General features: G+C 47.4%; 1 protein-coding gene across 3 annotated transcripts in view; it reads right to left on the reverse strand.

Annotated features, from left to right (window-relative positions):
• Window positions 1-1,500: 1,500 nt before the first annotated feature.
• The window catches only part of LOC148453736 (uncharacterized), a 52,296-nt gene continuing 36,667 nt past the window's right edge, over window positions 1,501-17,129 (reverse strand). For all 3 annotated transcript variants that reach the window (XM_088461791.1, XM_088461790.1, XM_088461792.1), the window contains exon 5: window positions 1,501-6,161. In XM_088461791.1, coding sequence (XP_088317917.1) covers window positions 3,856-6,161 — 2,306 coding nt within the window. In that variant the 3' untranslated portion in view covers window positions 1,501-3,855. The remainder of the gene's footprint in view (window positions 6,162-17,129) is intronic.

Genomic DNA, 17,129 nt, shown 5'->3' on the forward strand with positions numbered 1-17,129 from the left:
CTTGCAGAGGTCCCTCTCCCCTCACAACATATTTCTCAACTATACTCTTGTTTATTGCATGAATATGGTGACGGGGGGCTGCAGGCGCAAATGGAAGAATTATTTGGGTTCTATGGAAGATGGGTTCTTCTTGGGTGGCCCATTCAGCTTTATATTTTACATAGTGTACTGGACTCTGGTATGACTGAGCAGGCTTGGACAGCTGGCCTCCACCTCCTGTCCCAAGTGTGATGGCCTAGATGCAGGTTTCTGGGATCTCCAATGATGCTTTTCTATTGTGTCTGCATTCTGGTCCCGAGTGGTGAACTACATAGGTAGGACCGCTGTACCTATTCCTTTACTGGATCCTGGGACGTGCATATTTGGCCTGCGTCTTAAAGACTCCTAAAATCACTACAGTATCTGCAACTGTTATGTCGGTAAACTCCTAGTGCTGGCTAGGACCTGTATTGACAGGCTCCATTTTTCCTCCATGATCCAACATGAACGTTTCATATATGTTAAGTATTATAAGAAAGTCTCTTTGGCAGGCCTCACGGCATGCTCTGGTGCTTGAGCCCACCGCTAACTAGGTTGTTTTTGTGCCCTGTGGGTGCTCACGCTTGCCTGGTTCTTGCTGGTCAATAGATGGATGCTATCTTACGCTTTCTGCAATCCCATTCCTTTATCTGTTGTGCCCTGTGTTTCACATACTGATTGTTCTGCTTAGCACCGACACTTCTGGCACATGTTCTACGTTCAATGGCTCGATGTAACTTAATTGTGCTTTGCATTTGTGCACCTTGAAAATGTTTCAATAAACATTCACAATTTAAAACAACAAAAGAAAATAATGAAAGTAAAAGAACTACTTGGGGGACTTCTATTTTAAACAATAGAAATAGGTGGACAATGTCCATTTACTTTTGTGAAGTAAAATTTGATCAATTTTCCCACTACACTAAAACGATAATTGGTTGGTTGGTTTGATTTAACCCGCAATTTGGAACGACCATTTTTCAACGGGGGATTACTATACAGTGCAGAATTATCGCTGTTTAGTTGGCAATTTGGAACAATAACCATTCAATCTATTGCCAGCTTATGCCTAGTCTTGCAGCTTTGAAAGCAGTCTAAAGCCTTTAGTTTGCCATATTTAAAATGTATACACTAAAGTGACAACAGAAGCAGAAAACAAACCCTCATATTTTACACCAAAGTGGTCATTTTCTTTTTTCAACCTTAAGTAAATATGTAGGTATTATAGACCTGCAAAAGGCAACGATGTGGTTCGGAGGCAATCTGGAAAATCGGCCAAAGTTCTTAAACAGTGGATCTTGGCAAAGGGATCTGCTGTCTGTAATAAAGCATTAACAGGACTGAAACAAAAAAAAAAAGTTCTTCAAAAGAGAACGTACGAATACTTAAATAAAATGTAATGAGTGTGAAATACATTCTCAGGTGAAATTGGAACTGTAAAAGATCAAATATCTTCAAAAGGCAACTCGGCAGCACTTTGTTGGTTACAATTACACTTTAATGGTTAAAAAAAAAAAAGTCTGACTTGAAGTCAATTTCAGGCTTTACATCACAAAACATGTTATGTTAATAAGGGTGTGTAGACCTTTTATATCCACTGTATAGGACTCATCGCAAAAACAATGCATCATCAAGTAGAGTCATCACGGTTTTTATTATGTCTGGATTAATAATAAACTAGATATGAATCGTTTAACTAATTTTCTACAGTAAAAATACACTAGAGCGCAAACAATAAAACGAAATGGATTAATAAAAAAATTAAAAAAATTATACATACACACATATAGTGGGGCAAAAAAGTATTTGGGCAGCCACCAATCGTGCAAGTTGTTGCACTTTAAAGATGAGAGAGGTCTGTAATTTCCATCATAGGTACACTTCAACTTTGAGAGTCAGAATCAGAACAAAAAATTCCAGAAATCACATGGTTTGATTTTTAAACAATTTATTTGTATATTCTTGTGGAAAATAAATATTTGGACACCTACCAACCAGCAAGAATTCGGGCTTTCACAGACCTGTTTCTTCTTCTTTAGGAAGCTCATCTATCCTCCACTCGTTACCTGTATTAATGGCACCTGTTTGAACTGGTTAACTGTATAAAAGACACCTGTCCACACCCTCAAACAGTCAGACTGCAACCTCTCCACCATGGCCAAGACCAGAAAGCTGTCTAAGGACACCAGGGACAAAATTGTAGACCTGCACAAGGCTGGGATGAGCTACTCGACAATAGGCAAGCAGCTTGGTGAGAAGAGATCAGTTGGCGCAATTATTAAAAAATGGAAGAAATACAAGATCACTGACAATCTCCCTCGACCAGGGGCTCCATGCAAGATCTCACCTCGTGGGGTAGCAATGATCTTGAGAACGGTGAGGGATCAGCCCAGAACTACACGGGGGACCTGGTCAATGACCTCAAGAGAGCTGGGACCACAGTCATAAAGGTTACCATTTGTAACACCACACTACATCGTCATGGATTCAAACCTGCAGCGCCCGAAAGGTCCCCCTGCTTAAGCCAGCACATGTCCAGGCCCATCGAAAGTTTGCCCGTGACCATCTGTATTATCCAAAGGAGGATTGGGAGAATGTCATGTGGTCAGATGAGACCAAAATAGAACTTTTTGGTATAAACTCCACACGCCGTGTTTTGGAGGGAGAAGAATGATGAATGGCATTCCAAAAACACCATACCCACTGAAGCATGGGGGTGGAAACATCATGCTTTGGGGATGCTTTTCTGCAAACGGAGAGGATCAATGGGGCCATGTATCATGACATTTTGGGGAAAAACTTCCTTCCCTCAGTAAGAGCATTGAAGATGCAACTTGGGTGGGTCTTCCAGCATGACAATGACCCCAAACACACCGCCGGGGCAACTAAGGAGTGGCTCCGTAAGAAGCATTTCAAGGTCCTGGATTGACCTAGCCAGTCTCCAGAGCTCAACCCAGTAGAATATCTGTGGAGGGAGTTGAAAGTCTGTGTTGCCCGGCGACAGCCCCAAAACATGACAATCTAGAGAAGATCTGCACTGAAGAGTGGGCCAAAATACCTGCTGCAGTGTGCGCAAACCTGGTCAAGAACTACAGGAAACGTTTGACCTCTGACCTCTGTAATTGCCAACCGAGGTTACTTTACAAAGTATTGAGTTAAACTTTTTGGATTGTCCAAATATTTTTTTCCCAAAAGAATATGCAAATAAATGGTTTAAAAGTCATAGAATGTGATTTCCAAAATTTTTTGTTCTGATACTGTCTCTCACAGTTGAAGTGTACTGATGATGGAAATTACAGGACCTCTCTCATCTTTTAAAGTGCAACAACTTACACAATCTGTGGCCTAAGAGCCTGATTCAGATGTACACAAACCCAATGGTTTGCGTACATCTCCGATTGTTGGGGTCCTGCATCATCGCACGCGGTGTACCCTAGCCGTGACGCTGTTTAGTGTTGGGGTGGGGCTGTAGTTGGCCTGCGTTTCTGGAAACCGATAGTTGCGATGATGATCCGATGCTGCGTCTTTGGATGCAGCACTCAGATCCCAGATGCTTACAGGAAGACGCCTCCTAATGCATTAGAATATTAGTTGGACTTGGCTTTCATGCGGCTGTGCAATACTGACCATCTTTGAATCAGGCCCTAAGAGCGCAAAATAAGTTTTTAGTATAAAGTGAAATCTACTTGAATGGATAATTGTGTTTCTGATCAATGCTGTAGTTTTTCCACAAATAAAATACTAGTCTACAGACTGCAAGTTATTGACGTAAAAGGTTCCCTCATTATACTCTAGGCATATTACAGTCTCAGGTGTCACCTACACAGCCAGCAATATTCACAGGGAGTTTGGAGCATTAATTGCCATTATATTCTCAAATGGGATAAAATATAGCTGCTCACACAGAGTACAAACATGTCGTTCCGCCTCATTCGGAAACACTTTCCGTAAGATTAAACTGCAATCTACGCCTCCTTTCTTCCCACAGGTACTGCATCGATACACTACTGGTTTCTCATGGACAGCAGCATGTCTAACTAGTTGCGAGTTAGTTGAATAACCTTTCATACAAACTTTACATTTGAATAGATTCTCTCTTGTGTGGTACCTTAAATGTGCAACAAGAGTGCATTTCAATGCAAAGCTCTTGCCACAGGTGGAGCAGAAATAAGGTTTCTCTCCTGTGTGGGTTCGAAAATGTCTTTCAAGTTGAGATTTTCTGCCAAACTCTTTGCTACATTCAGAGCAGGAGAATGGTTTCTCCCCTGTGTGGATTCTTTCATGCGCTTTAAGATTGTGTTTTAGAGCAAAGCTTCTTCCACACTCACTGCAAGTGAACGGCTTAAGTCCTGAATGCATTTGCTGGTGTAAACGGACTTGTGATCTCCTGCCAAAACACTTCCCACACTCTGGGCATGGGTGAAGTTTTTCTCTGTGGTGAGTTTTCATGTGCGAATTTAAATCACTTCTTTTGTGAAAGAGCTTCTCACATATTGCACATGGGTAATTCTGCACTGAATGGGTTCTCAGGTGACAGTCCAGCGAGGCCTTACTGGACAAAGTGGACTTACATTTAGTGCAACCATAGGTTTTCTCCTTTGTGCGCAATCCCCTGTGTTTTAAAATTGCTGATCTTTTGTTATAAGTATTTTTTCCATAGTTGCCTCTGGTCCTAGTCAGGTCAGCTGTGTGGACTTTAGTGTGTAACATTAAACTGTACCTACTTTTATAGATTTTCTTGCATTTGTCACAGGAAAACACTTCCCCCAGTACAACAGATCTACATTGTTGTGGATTCTTCATGTGCAGCTTCTTGTGCAACAGAAGATGATATTTAGAACTGTAACATTTCCCACATTTAATACATCCACATTTCTTGTGTGTGTGAATCAGAGATCGCATATGTTTCAACATATCACTAAAGCCTTTTCTGCGTGGATGTTTCATTCTTTTTGACACATGCATTCTAGGTTGTTTCGCACACTTATATTTTATATTCTGGGAACTACATCCCTTTTGTTGAGAGGATTTGGGGAGATTCTTCATTGATGATTCTCGAGAGTTACCAGCCATTAGGGACTTTGAGGAGTTTGTAGCAGACTGAAATGCAGATTCAAACCTTGTAGCAGTATGCCTAGTGAACAGGTTAGAGTGCTGGCTGTTAGGTGTGTGACCTGGCCTGCCAATGCTTTTTGTAACACATTTACTTTGATGTACCCGTATTTGAGTATTATAGGTTGCCTCTTTTCGCCCCATGCTGATACAAGGTTCATTCTTTACGTGTCCTTTAAGCAAGAGAGTAGTTCCTTCACATGAGCTCTGATGTGGATAGCTGCTGTGTGTGACACCTGTGTTACTAATGTACCCAGATATCGGATTATCCACTGGTTCATCTTTTACTGCTGGTGCACATACTGGATCTATTCCATTACATAGAATTACCCTCTGCTCACTAATCACATCACTGTGTTGCTGCTTAGGTGGGAAAATTAGTTGGCTGCTGTCACTTTGCTGCGTAGTCACCAGTGCGCTCTGTTTATACACACAGGATGTTACATCACTGAGCTCTGAGTGTACACCGGGCTCTTTCTTAAGCTGTCCATCAGACAAAGTGACATGTCTCTGCAGTGGTACTTGATGCAAATTATTGCTGTGCATGTTTAATGTTATACTGAAATCTTCTGGTTCATCTTTCACTACTGGTGCAGAAGTGGAATCCATCCCATTAAACATCAAAGCCCAGTTTTCACTAACCTGATCACAGTCCCGTTTTACATGTGTGTGACATGGGCTGGTGCTACTTAGTAGATCACATTTGCCTTGATGTGGAAGGATCCGAGCTGTTGAATTATACACACAAGTTATCTCTTCATGTAGATCCATTTCTAGAACAGACATTGCGATGTCATCTTCATTACTCTGATGCAGATCATTGGTCTCTTTGTGGGCTGGTATGTGAATTTCCTCGGGTTCATCTTTTATTACACCCATGTGTAGAGCAGGGGCCATTTTGTGCCTTTTGGCCACTGCAATACTTTCTGCTTCCAATGGTCTTTTATGCAAATCAACACTCTCTCTCTGGGCTGTATTACTAAACCACTCAGTTGTCTGAAAATCTTCTGGTTCATTCTTTGTCTCATAAACTGCATAAAAAAATAAATAAAAAAAAATGATGTGGTATATACAAAAATTGTATTCCAAATACTAGCAGCCAAATAATTCCAGTAATGCATACATGGTCATAACCCAGTGGTTCCCAAACTGTATTGAATTGCGGCACCCTTGAGTATAGGCAGTTTTTTCACGGCACCCCTGGGCCAAAGGTGTCTTGATATAATAATTTTGGCTGAATTTCTCAATAAGTAAATTGTGCTTATCTGGCATCCTTAGGTTCAGTTACGTGGTGGTGGACAAGTTTGTACTTCTATTTGTACACACATTTTATGAGTGGCAGTTACCAACACAGGTTTTGCCTATCACATTAACCATAAATAATTTGATTTAGTCATGGACCACCAACCCGTGGCACCCCTGCTAGTGCCCTATGGCACCCAGTTTGGGAAACACTGTCATAAACTTTAGACAAAGTACTACATAAATGTCCCTTCTATCACTACACGTATACTCGATCCTGGTCTGAATAAAAAAAATCTGATAAGAATAAAAAACATTTATTGGGAGGTGAACAACTAAAAACTGCCTCCTTATTAAAGGTGTAAATGCGCATAGGCTTCTTTGTTTTTATGTTCAGCACCAAGTTTTATACCTGTTTAACAAGAATTTTTTTATGTGGCACATAGGACCAATATTTCAGTTCCAGACTTTAATTTAGACCTCAATATTCTATAATTAAGAGGGTAAATTGTTAATTTATTCAATCACAGATATCAAAAAATACCAGCAAGCCTAAACTGGCCGATTTACCTTTGAGCTCAATTGGTTTATTGGTGTTGACGGCTGCCACAGTTAGATCCCACCACTCCTGTTATTCTCCCTACTTTATAGTCATGTGGTGTAAAATGTAGCGTTCCCGCTAGGCTGTTTTAGCGCGGCGCGGCGCCCTGCTCTCCTTCTGGAGGGCAAAAAGCACCCTGCCCTCCAGGAGGAGGGCAAAAAGTGCCCTGCCCTAACAGCCTGCGGGAGCCGTTCTCACCCGCGGGACGCAGTGTCCCGCGGGTGGACAAACATGCGGTAACCCGGTCACCGCCGGAGAATAGAGGCCGGGCGCATGCGCCCGGCATCTATTCTCCCTTTCTGCAGCGCTTGGGGGCTGCCCGGCATGTCCGTAAGCGCCGGGCACGCCCCCAAGTATGACGAAAAGGGGACGCGTCTTATAGACACACCCCCTTTTCATGACCACACCCCCTTTTCGGGCGCACAAGATTGCCCTCTCTAGCTCCGGCGCCCTGCCTGCCGCCGGAGCTAGAGTAAACACTAAAAATGTATTACATATTTTTCTAAATAAAAATATTCAGTATGTTAAACTGATGGTCCCATTATTATGAATTCTAATTAATCTATTAGCATGATAAAATAATATTTAAATGTATTATATAAATATATATTGGAGTTTGTATATTCTCCGTGTGCTTGCCTGGGGTGCTCCGGTTCCCTCTAACACTCCAAAAATACACTGTTAGGTTAATTGGCTCCCAACAAAAATTCACCCTAAGTATGTATGTGTGGGTGTGTGTACATGTGGTAGGGAATATATATTGTAAACTCCACTGCGGCAGGGGCTGATGTGAATGGCCAAATATTCTCTGTAAATCGCTGCAAAATGTGTGTGCACTATATAAATAACTGGTAATATATAAATATATAACTGGCATACTGAGCTAACTAGATTTACCCGATACTACTAGTCCCTGGGGTAGACCGTGCTGAGTCACCACTCTGAGTGGAGAAGTGTATGATGTCCTGTGACTGAAGGTGCCAAAACAGTTACATGATACTAAGCACACTAGGACACTAGGAGCATGTCTCTCCTAACACAGCCATGTTAAAAATCATGATGGGACTACAGTGCAGCAGTTTGATTATTCTTTGCTATAGAATTAAAAGTGATCCAACATCAAGATGTAGTCTCTTAATAGGTTGCACAACTTTGTTTTCCTGTAGCTATTCTAGAATATCTGGCTCGTGAGTTTAAAATGTTCTTTAACAATATACAGTAATAATATTTTGGATCTGTCATGCACCGGATCATTAGCTATTGTGTCCAGCGTTACAGGGTTTTTCTTTTTCATGTCTTCCCCCCCCTACCCATCTCTGTACTCTGTGTCCCTCCATTTTGCCCTACCCCAGCTGTCTCTCTCCAGGCATTCTAAGAGCTGCATCGTCTGCAGCCCCTAGGAGCCAGTTAGGACTGGAGAAAAAGGCAGAGTAGCAGTTTCCTCCTGGAAGCCACTCTCTGCTAATAGCAGCCCGGACTGGCAGGCCCAGAGGGAGGAGACACCTCCCCCTGGGGCTGCCTTTGGTGGATGTAACTGGCAGGTAGCGCCTCCAATAGAAAGCCACTGCAGTCAAGGACTGCATTGACAACACAGAGGTGGTGGATTTTACTGCAGCCTTTTGGAAAAATCCGCCACTGAAAGGACTAGTCGGTTCTGAACACACACACACACATATATATATATAACAAGAGATATGGTAAGAACTTACCTTTGTTATCTCTGTTTCTACGAAGTCCATAGGGTCCACAGGGTGACCTTGGGGTATAGCTGGATCCTGGATCCTCGGGCACCACGGAGTTAAAGCTTTTAGCTGCTCCCAGGATGCACTTGGGTCCAACCTCCCCCATACCCCGCCCCCGAGCCACAGGCACCTCAGTTGGTAAGCAGCCCAGGCCGGAGGAGGAGACGAAACAGAGAGAAGGAAGACTGGAACACACAAGAACCATACTCACAGAAATGGGAGACGGAAAACCGGTGACCAGTCACAGAGCCCATATGAAGCCAGGTGCGTCAGGGCGGGTGCCCTGTGGACCCTATGGACTTCGTAGAAACAGAGATAACAAAGGTAAGTTCTTACCATATCTCTTGTTTTCTACTTCAGGGTCCACAGGGTGACCTTGGGGATGTCCCAAAGCAGTCCAACTAAGGGCGGGGACGCTCCTGTGCTGATAGGAGAACCCGGCGCCCAAAGGATGCATCCTGAGAGGCAAAGGTGTCAAACGCATAGAACCTCAAAAAGGTCTGAATGGAAGACCAGGTGGCCGCCTTACAGAGCTGAACAGCAGAGGCGCCACGGCTAGCAGCCCAAGAAGGGCCCACGGACCGAGTGGAATGAGCCTTAACCGAGGCTGGAACAGGTAAACCCTCCTGCATATAAGCCTCAATAATAACAGAACGAAGCCAACGGGCTAGAGTCTGTTTGTTGGCAGGCCAACCCCTCTTGTGAAAACCAAAGAGGATAAACAAAGAATCCGACTTCCTCACAGAACTAGTCCGGTCCACATAAACCTGGAGTGCCCTTACAACGTCTAAGGAAGTCTCCCCAGCCGAAAGATCAGGTGACAAAGGCTGGTACAACAATTTCCTGATTAATGTGGAACCTGGAAACCACCTTAGGCAGGAAATCAGGACGAGTGCGAAGCACCGCTCTGTCCTGATGAAAAATCAGAAAAGGGGGACGACAAGAAAGCGCCCCCAAATCTGAAACCCTCCTGGCAGAAGCAATTGCCAAGAGGAAAACAGTTTTAAAAGTTAGCCACTTGAGCTCCACTGACTCCAAGGGCTCAAAAGGAGGACCCTGTAAGGCCCTAAGAACCACCGCCAAATCCCACGGGGCCACAGGTGGCACAAAGGGAGGCTGGATTCTCAAAACACCCTGGAAAAAGGTGTGTACGTCCGGCATAGCAGCGATCCTGCGCTGGAACCACACCAACAGACCAGACACGTGTACCTTCAGTGAAGAAAGACGTAATCCTAAGTCCAAACCGGACTGAAGGAAAGCCAGAATACGCGAAACTCGGAACACCTGGGGATCATAGTTTCTGGCCTCGCACCACTGAAAGTAAGTGTGCCACACTCTGAGATAGATCCTCGCGGAAGCAGGCTTGCGCGCCCTCAGCATGGTGGTAATAACGGAGCTAGAAAAGCCCCGAGACCTCAGGACGGCTGTCTCAAGAGCCACGCCGTCAAAGATAGTCGACCCAGATCCGGGTGAAGACAGGGCCCCTGAGACAACAGGTCCCACCATTGAGGTAGGAGGTACGGAGCGTCGATGGACAGGCTCCGCAGATCGGAGTACCACGGCCTTCTGGGCCACGCTGGGGCCACCAGGATCAGTGTGCCTCCGTCCTGTTTGAACTTGCGCAGGACCCGAGGCAGCAGAGATATCGGAGGGAACAAGTAAGCCAGTTGAAACAGCCATTTCACCGACAGCGCGTCTATCAGACTTGCGCCTGCGTCCCTTGTCCTTGACCCGTACACAGGCAGCTTGTGATTGTAACGGGACGCCATCAGGTCCAGTTCTGGCAGCCCCCACTTGTCCACGAGTAGTTGGAATACCTCTGGATGAAGCGACCATTCCCCGGGATGCACATCGTAACGGCTGAGGAAGTCTGCCTCCCAATTGAGGACTCCTGGGATGAAAACTGCCGAGAGAGCTGGAAGATAGCGCTCCGCCCAAGCCAGGACGCGGGACACCTCCGACATCGCAGCTCGACTGCGAGTCCCTCCCTGGTGATTGATGTACGCCACCGTGGTGGCGTTGTCTGACTGCACCTGAACGGCCCTTCCGTGAAGAGCGGTGCCGGACGACTGCAGGGCTCTGTATACTGCCCGCAGTTCCAGGATGTTGATGGGAAGAATCGCTTCCTCCGCCGACCAACGACCCTGAAGTGACAAGGAGCCTGTCACCGCCCCCCAACCCCGGAGACTGGCATCTGTCGTGAGCAGAACCCATTCCGGGATCCAAAAGGGGCGCCCCTCCAGGAGATGCGCTGTCTGCAGCCACCAGGCTAGGGACAGACGCACCTCCGAGGACAACACCAGCATCTGAGAGCGGATCCTGTGTGGCAATCCGTTCCATTCTGAAAGAATCAGCCCCTGCAGGGGCCTGGAATGGAACTGGGCAAACTCCACCATGTCGAATGCCGACACCATGGACCCCAAAACTCTCATCGCTGAGTGCACCGACACTCTGCCACTGCTCAGACAACTGTGAATCCGCAGCTGTAAGGAGGAGACCTTCTCTGGAGTCAGAAAAATCCGTTGCTGACGAGAGTCCAGCAGGGCCCCCAAATGAACCATCCGTTGTGATGGGATGAGGGAGGATTTCTTCCAGTTGATCAAGCAGCCGTGCGCCTGTAGACAAGCGACCGTCAGGTGGAGATGCTGGATCAGTACCTCCGGGGAGCTTGCCAGCAAGAGGAGGTCGTCTAGATACGGTAGCAACCGTATCCCCTGGCTCCGAAGGTGAGCCGCCATGACCGCCATCACCTTGGTAAATACCCTTGGTGCCGTGGAGAGACCAAAGGGTAGAGCCCTGAATTGGTAGTGGTTGTGGAGAATAGCAAACCGCAGAAACCGTTGGTGCGATGTTGCTATAGGCACATGGAGGTAGGCGTCCTGGATATCCAGGGAGACCATATAATCCCCCGGTTCCATCGCCAGTATGATGGAACGCAAAGTTTCCATCCTGAATTTGGGAACCCTGAGAAACCTGTTCAGGGACTTCAAATTGAGGATGGGGCGATGAGAGCCATTGGGTTTCTGCACCAGAAACAGCGTAGAGTAATACCCCATCCCACGTTGAGACTGTGGTACGGGTATAATGACCCCCGCCGTCAGCAAGGCCTCTATGGCTTCCTGAACCTGCAAGGCCTTGGTTTTGTCCTGAGAAGGACTTGTGCAAAAAAACTGGCAAGGCGGCCTGTGCCGAAAAGACAGGGCGTACCCCTGGGAGACCACTTCTCGCACCCAGGCATCCGTGGTGGTATTGTGCCAGCACTGGGCGAATTGAAGAAGTCGGCCTCCCACTCTGGGGTCCCCCAGAGGGAGGCCCGCCCCATCACGCAGAAGGCTTATCTTCTGGCTTGGAAGAAGGGCGCCTAGCACTCCAGGCTTGCTTCTTTGGCTTTGAGGCGGTCTTGGGTGCGGACTGCCTCGGGAAGGACTGACCCTTTGCCTTGCCCTGAACCCGAAAGGAACGAAACGCCGAGCTCCGGACCTTAGCAGGTGTAGTAGCTGAAGGGAGGAAGGCTGACTTGGATTTTGCCAGGGTATCTACTATTTTGTCCAGGTCCGGACCAAATAGTAATTCCCCATTAAAAGGTAAGGCCTCCAAGCCTTTCTTTGAATCCGCGTCTGCTCTCCAAGACCGCAACCACAAGGATCTACGAGCAGACACTGCTGCCGCCGAAACCCTAGAGGTCAACAGGCTAGCATCCAAAGATGCTTCTCCAATGTAGGAGGCGGCATCTCTCATCTGTCCTAACAACGCCCTCTGGACGTCCGGAGATTCATCCGTAAACGTGTCCTCCAAGGCGTTGGCCCACCCCTCAATGGCCTTGGCCACCCAGGAGATGGCCATGGACGGCCGGGCTACAGCCCCTGAGAGAGAATAAATAGACTTTAGACAAGTCTCCACCTTCCTGTCCGTAGGATCCTTCAGCGAGGATATAGACGGCAATGGCAAAGTAGCACTCCTGATGAGGCGTGTTACATGGGAATCGACTGCAGGCGGAGTTTCCCATTTCTTACAATGCGCTTCCGGGAATGGATAATTGGACGCCAAGCGTTTCTGTGGCAGGAAACGCTTACTGGGCGTCTGCCAGGCCACCGCCATGTGATCAGTCAACTGATCAGACAAGGGGAACGCTGTAGAAGTAACCTTAGCCTTTTTAAAACTAGGATACCTTGACTTGGGAGCGGGTGCCTCATCCTCAATCAGAAGAATAGCCCGCACCGCCTTAACCAGAGCCCGCACATTGATGGAAGACTTCGTGTCTACCTCCTGGACTGAGGCATCTGAGGCTGAGTCATCCTGTACCTCACCATCATCCGAGAACCCCTCAGAATCCGAAAGATGCGCAGCCTGTGCCATGACTGAGCGTTTAGACGCCCTGGAGGGCACGTCACTGCGCAACATCGACTGAAAAGCCGAAGATGCTGCCGCCAAATCTTGGACAGTGTGGGAAAGCGCATCCACCCAGGGTGGAGGAGCTGTCACAGGAGCCTGAAACGGCACCACAGCCGGCTGTGCCACAGGGGTGGACTGAATATACATTGGCAACCCCGCATAGGGACCAACAGGCTGAGACCCCGGGGGAGTCTGCAATAATTGTGGGACACCCGGGGAATGGGGGATGGCAGGCTGGGGCAACGCCCTAGTAGGGGCGGCAGTCGGGACCGACAGACGGTCCGCGATGGACACCAGCACCTGGGAAAACATCGCCCATGGTGGCTCCTGCGAAATGGGAGGTTTAGACGTACCAGGGACCGCCTGGCACCGTCCGCACAGGCCGTCCTGTGACAAATCCTCCCTATCCACTCCTGCAGAACAGCGCCTGCAGGAGAACAATACCGGAGCCCCGGAGTGCTCAATCTCCTCCTCAGACATGACTTAGGAAGAAAACGTGCGCACTCACCAGTGTGCTGAACAACAGCCCACAATATGGCACAGTGTAGCACACAACTGTATGTGACGGACCTCACAAATACATGATCTATATAGGTGAGGTCAATAGAAACACCCTTCCCCCGCACACCTGTAGGGCTTGTAGGAGAAGGAAAGGGATAGGTACAGGCTGACAGTAAGTAGAAAAAAGACACAGACAGGCAGCACTAGCAAAAGTCACATACCATGCAGGAAGATATACTCACTGCACCTTTCCACTACAATCAACCTCCCAGATTCAGTGTCTGGGAGGGCTATAGCGCTGTGTACACTGTCCTTGTCGGGGGAGAGGTACACAGGGGGACCGGTCCGCGTGCTCCCTGAGAGTATCCACGCTGCCAGTAAGAAAATGGCCGCTGGAGACCTCAGAGGAGGAGTGGCCGAGTAGCTGCAGCTCAGCGACGCCAGACTCCGAGCTGAAAGGCGCGCTGAGCTGAGGGGAGGAGCCGCTGACAGGGAAGGCTTCCTCCCCTGGCTAGCATATTAACCCCCGGGTTGCCGGCATCCCGCTTGCCGCGATATTAACCCTGGTGGTCTAGTGGTCTGGCGGGGTATGCCTCCGCTGGAGGGGGGGCCCGCCGCCACCGCTAGCGCCCCCGGTCTGTCCCCTAGACCGGGGGCATGGGACTGCATTTAAAAGGAACCCGCGCACCGCCGCTAATCAGCGGTGCGCGGCTTACCTGATCTCCCCGGCGTCTTCCGGCAGCAGTCCCGGGGGAAGCCAGAGTCCGGCTAGTACAGACTCTGGCTTCCCCCGCCGCGATCCCCAGTTCAGTGCTGGCGTCGCGGCGCCAGCAGGGAGAAGGAGCGGCAGCGTGGGCGTCTGTACAGACAGCCCAGCGCTGCTGCTCTAGAGAAAAAACTAATAATAAAAAATAAATAAATTTAACTAAGTTAAATAAAAAATTAAAAGCTTTAGGGGGCTGCTCCTGCAGCCCACCCCGCAGGGTGACCCGACTCCGGCCGGGCACCATCTAAAACTGAGGTGCCTGTGGCTCGGGGGCGGGGTATGGGGGAGGTTGGACCCAAGTGCATCCTGGGAGCAGCTAAAAGCTTTAACTCCGTGGTGCCCGAGGATCCAGGATCCAGCTATACCCCAAGGTCACCCTGTGGACCCCTATGGACCCTGAAGTAGAAATATATATATATACACACACATATTATATATATATATATATATATATATATATATATATATATATATATATATATATATGCTACCATCAGTGAAATTAGCAATCTCTGGAATAGTGGCAAGTCACAGCAACTGGGCCTATTTTGATGGGAGGGGCCTGGAGCTGAAGCTCCTCCCGTGCCATTGTCAATCCGGCCCTGCCCCTATATAACACCTCCCCTTTTGCCGTAAGTTCAGTCTAATGTTTAACAAAAGCTGGAGAAAGACCCACGGAAGAAGTCAAAAACCAGAGACCTCAGGTATCTAGTATGAAACCAAACAAAGGAGGGACCTTGGCATCCCCCAGATGTACTCCAAGGAAGAGATTTTACAGTGAGTAAATATCGTATTTCCTTTTTCATCCATCTGGGGGATACCTTACATCTGGGATATACCAAAGCAAGCCAATTAAGGGGGTGGGAGCGTCGGAACCGACCGCTCTAAGAATTTTCCACCCAACATTGGCATCCCTTGAGCCAAATGTATGGAAGCGGAAACATTTTGTAAAAGTGTGCATGAATGACCAGGTAGCTGCTTTGCACAGCTGCTCAACGAGGCACCATGCCGTACAGCCCAAGAAGCCCCGACAGCACGAGTCGAGTGGGGCCGAATTGAGGCCGGAACCCTCACATTTGAGGAAATATATGCCTGCCGAATGGCATAAGTGACCTATCTATCGATGGACCCTTTTGAGGCTGGCCAGCCTCTTTTTGGTGAATCAATCAACACCAAGAGAGAACCCATAAGCCTCAAACACGTAGTACCCTCCAAGTAAATGCGTAACTCACGTACCACATCCAACAATGCTGAAGAAGAAGCTTCACTGGTCACCGAATAGTGGCGAAAAGCTGGAAGAACAATATCCTTGTTAATTTGGAAAGCAGATACCACCTTCAGAAGAAAGGAAGGTGTAATGCGTAACACTACCCTATCCTCATGAAAAATGAGAAGCGGAGATTTACAAGAAAGAGCCGCTAACTCAGATACCATTCTGGCTGAGGCAATGGCCAAAAGGAAAACAACCTTCAAAAGTGAGATCTCGCAATTCCACAGATACCAAAGGCTCAAAAGGTGCCTTTTGAAGTGCCTCAAAAACTAAATTCAAGTTCCAAGGAGGAACCGGCGGGACATACGGAGGCTGTATGCGAAGAACACCCTGCAAGATGGTTTGAACTTCAGGAATGGAGGCCAATTTCCTCTGAAACAGAATGGATATGGCCAAATTTGTCTTTTAAGAGAGGACAATCTTATACCCTTAACCAGCCCCTCTTGCAGAAAAGACAAGAGACGAGACACTCTGAACCTTTCAGGCTTGAACTTGTGTCGTTCACACCAAGAAATATATGAGAAACAGTCGGGAAGCCGATGGACAGAATCCCAACCGCCGGCTTCCCGACTGTATAATCCTGGCAAGGGTTAAATGATCGAAGGTAAGCCAGGCGACAGGCGCAGACGCCCGCGCAGGGGGGGTTTAGGTTTAGGGTTCCCGTGTTGGACAGAGTTAGGCAGGTATAGGTTAGGTTTAGGCTAGGGGAAGTGGGGGATAGGGTTAGGCACCCCCCCGGGGGACTTAGGTTTGGGAGGTGGGGAGGTTAGGGTTAGGCACCCCTAAAGGAGGGTTAGGGTTAAGGGGTAGAATAGGTTAGAGAATACTTACCTTGGGACGATCAGGATTTTCAGTGATGCCAGGATGCCGCTGTCGAAATTTGAACGGAATCCAAATATATATCTTCCATATCCGATGATATGACAATAGCTTTGGAATCGGAGGATGAGCTCAAAATCATCAACCTCTCTGATTGTACCTTATCACCTGAACAAATTTCACTTCTTAAAAGGGGCTTGACTTTTTCTCCCACCACTAGTTTCAACCGTTTTCTGTGGGAGAAAGATTCAAATTTATTTGGGAGGAAACTTCTTTTAAAAAATTTTTCTGCCAACAAAGAGAGGTCTACCGTCTGCTCCACAAATCTCAATATGGATACTACTGGAGATATCCCACAGTTGCAAGAAGGCCAGGACTCACTTGACCTTAGTACAGAACAGGATATTTTGGCATTAGACATTCTGGAAGAATTAGCAGGAGGATCTACTAATCCCCGCATAGCATCAGGGACCTGCCAAAATAGACCTACATGTCACAATAAATCCACTTTTTTTCCACCGATCAATACATGTGCGCAAGTACAGGTATTTATGGAACTAGTCTCTCAAGACCTGGATAGACTTTTGAGTAAAAGATCTCAGTCTCCTAATCTAACCTATAATATCACTAAATTAGAGAAACAAGCTCTAAAGGAGATTCAAGAAT

The sequence above is a fragment of the Taudactylus pleione genome, unplaced genomic scaffold, assembly GCF_031769625.1.
Source record: "Taudactylus pleione unplaced genomic scaffold, aTauple2 ptg001103l, whole genome shotgun sequence".
Lineage (NCBI taxonomy): Eukaryota > Metazoa > Chordata > Amphibia > Anura > Myobatrachidae > Taudactylus > Taudactylus pleione.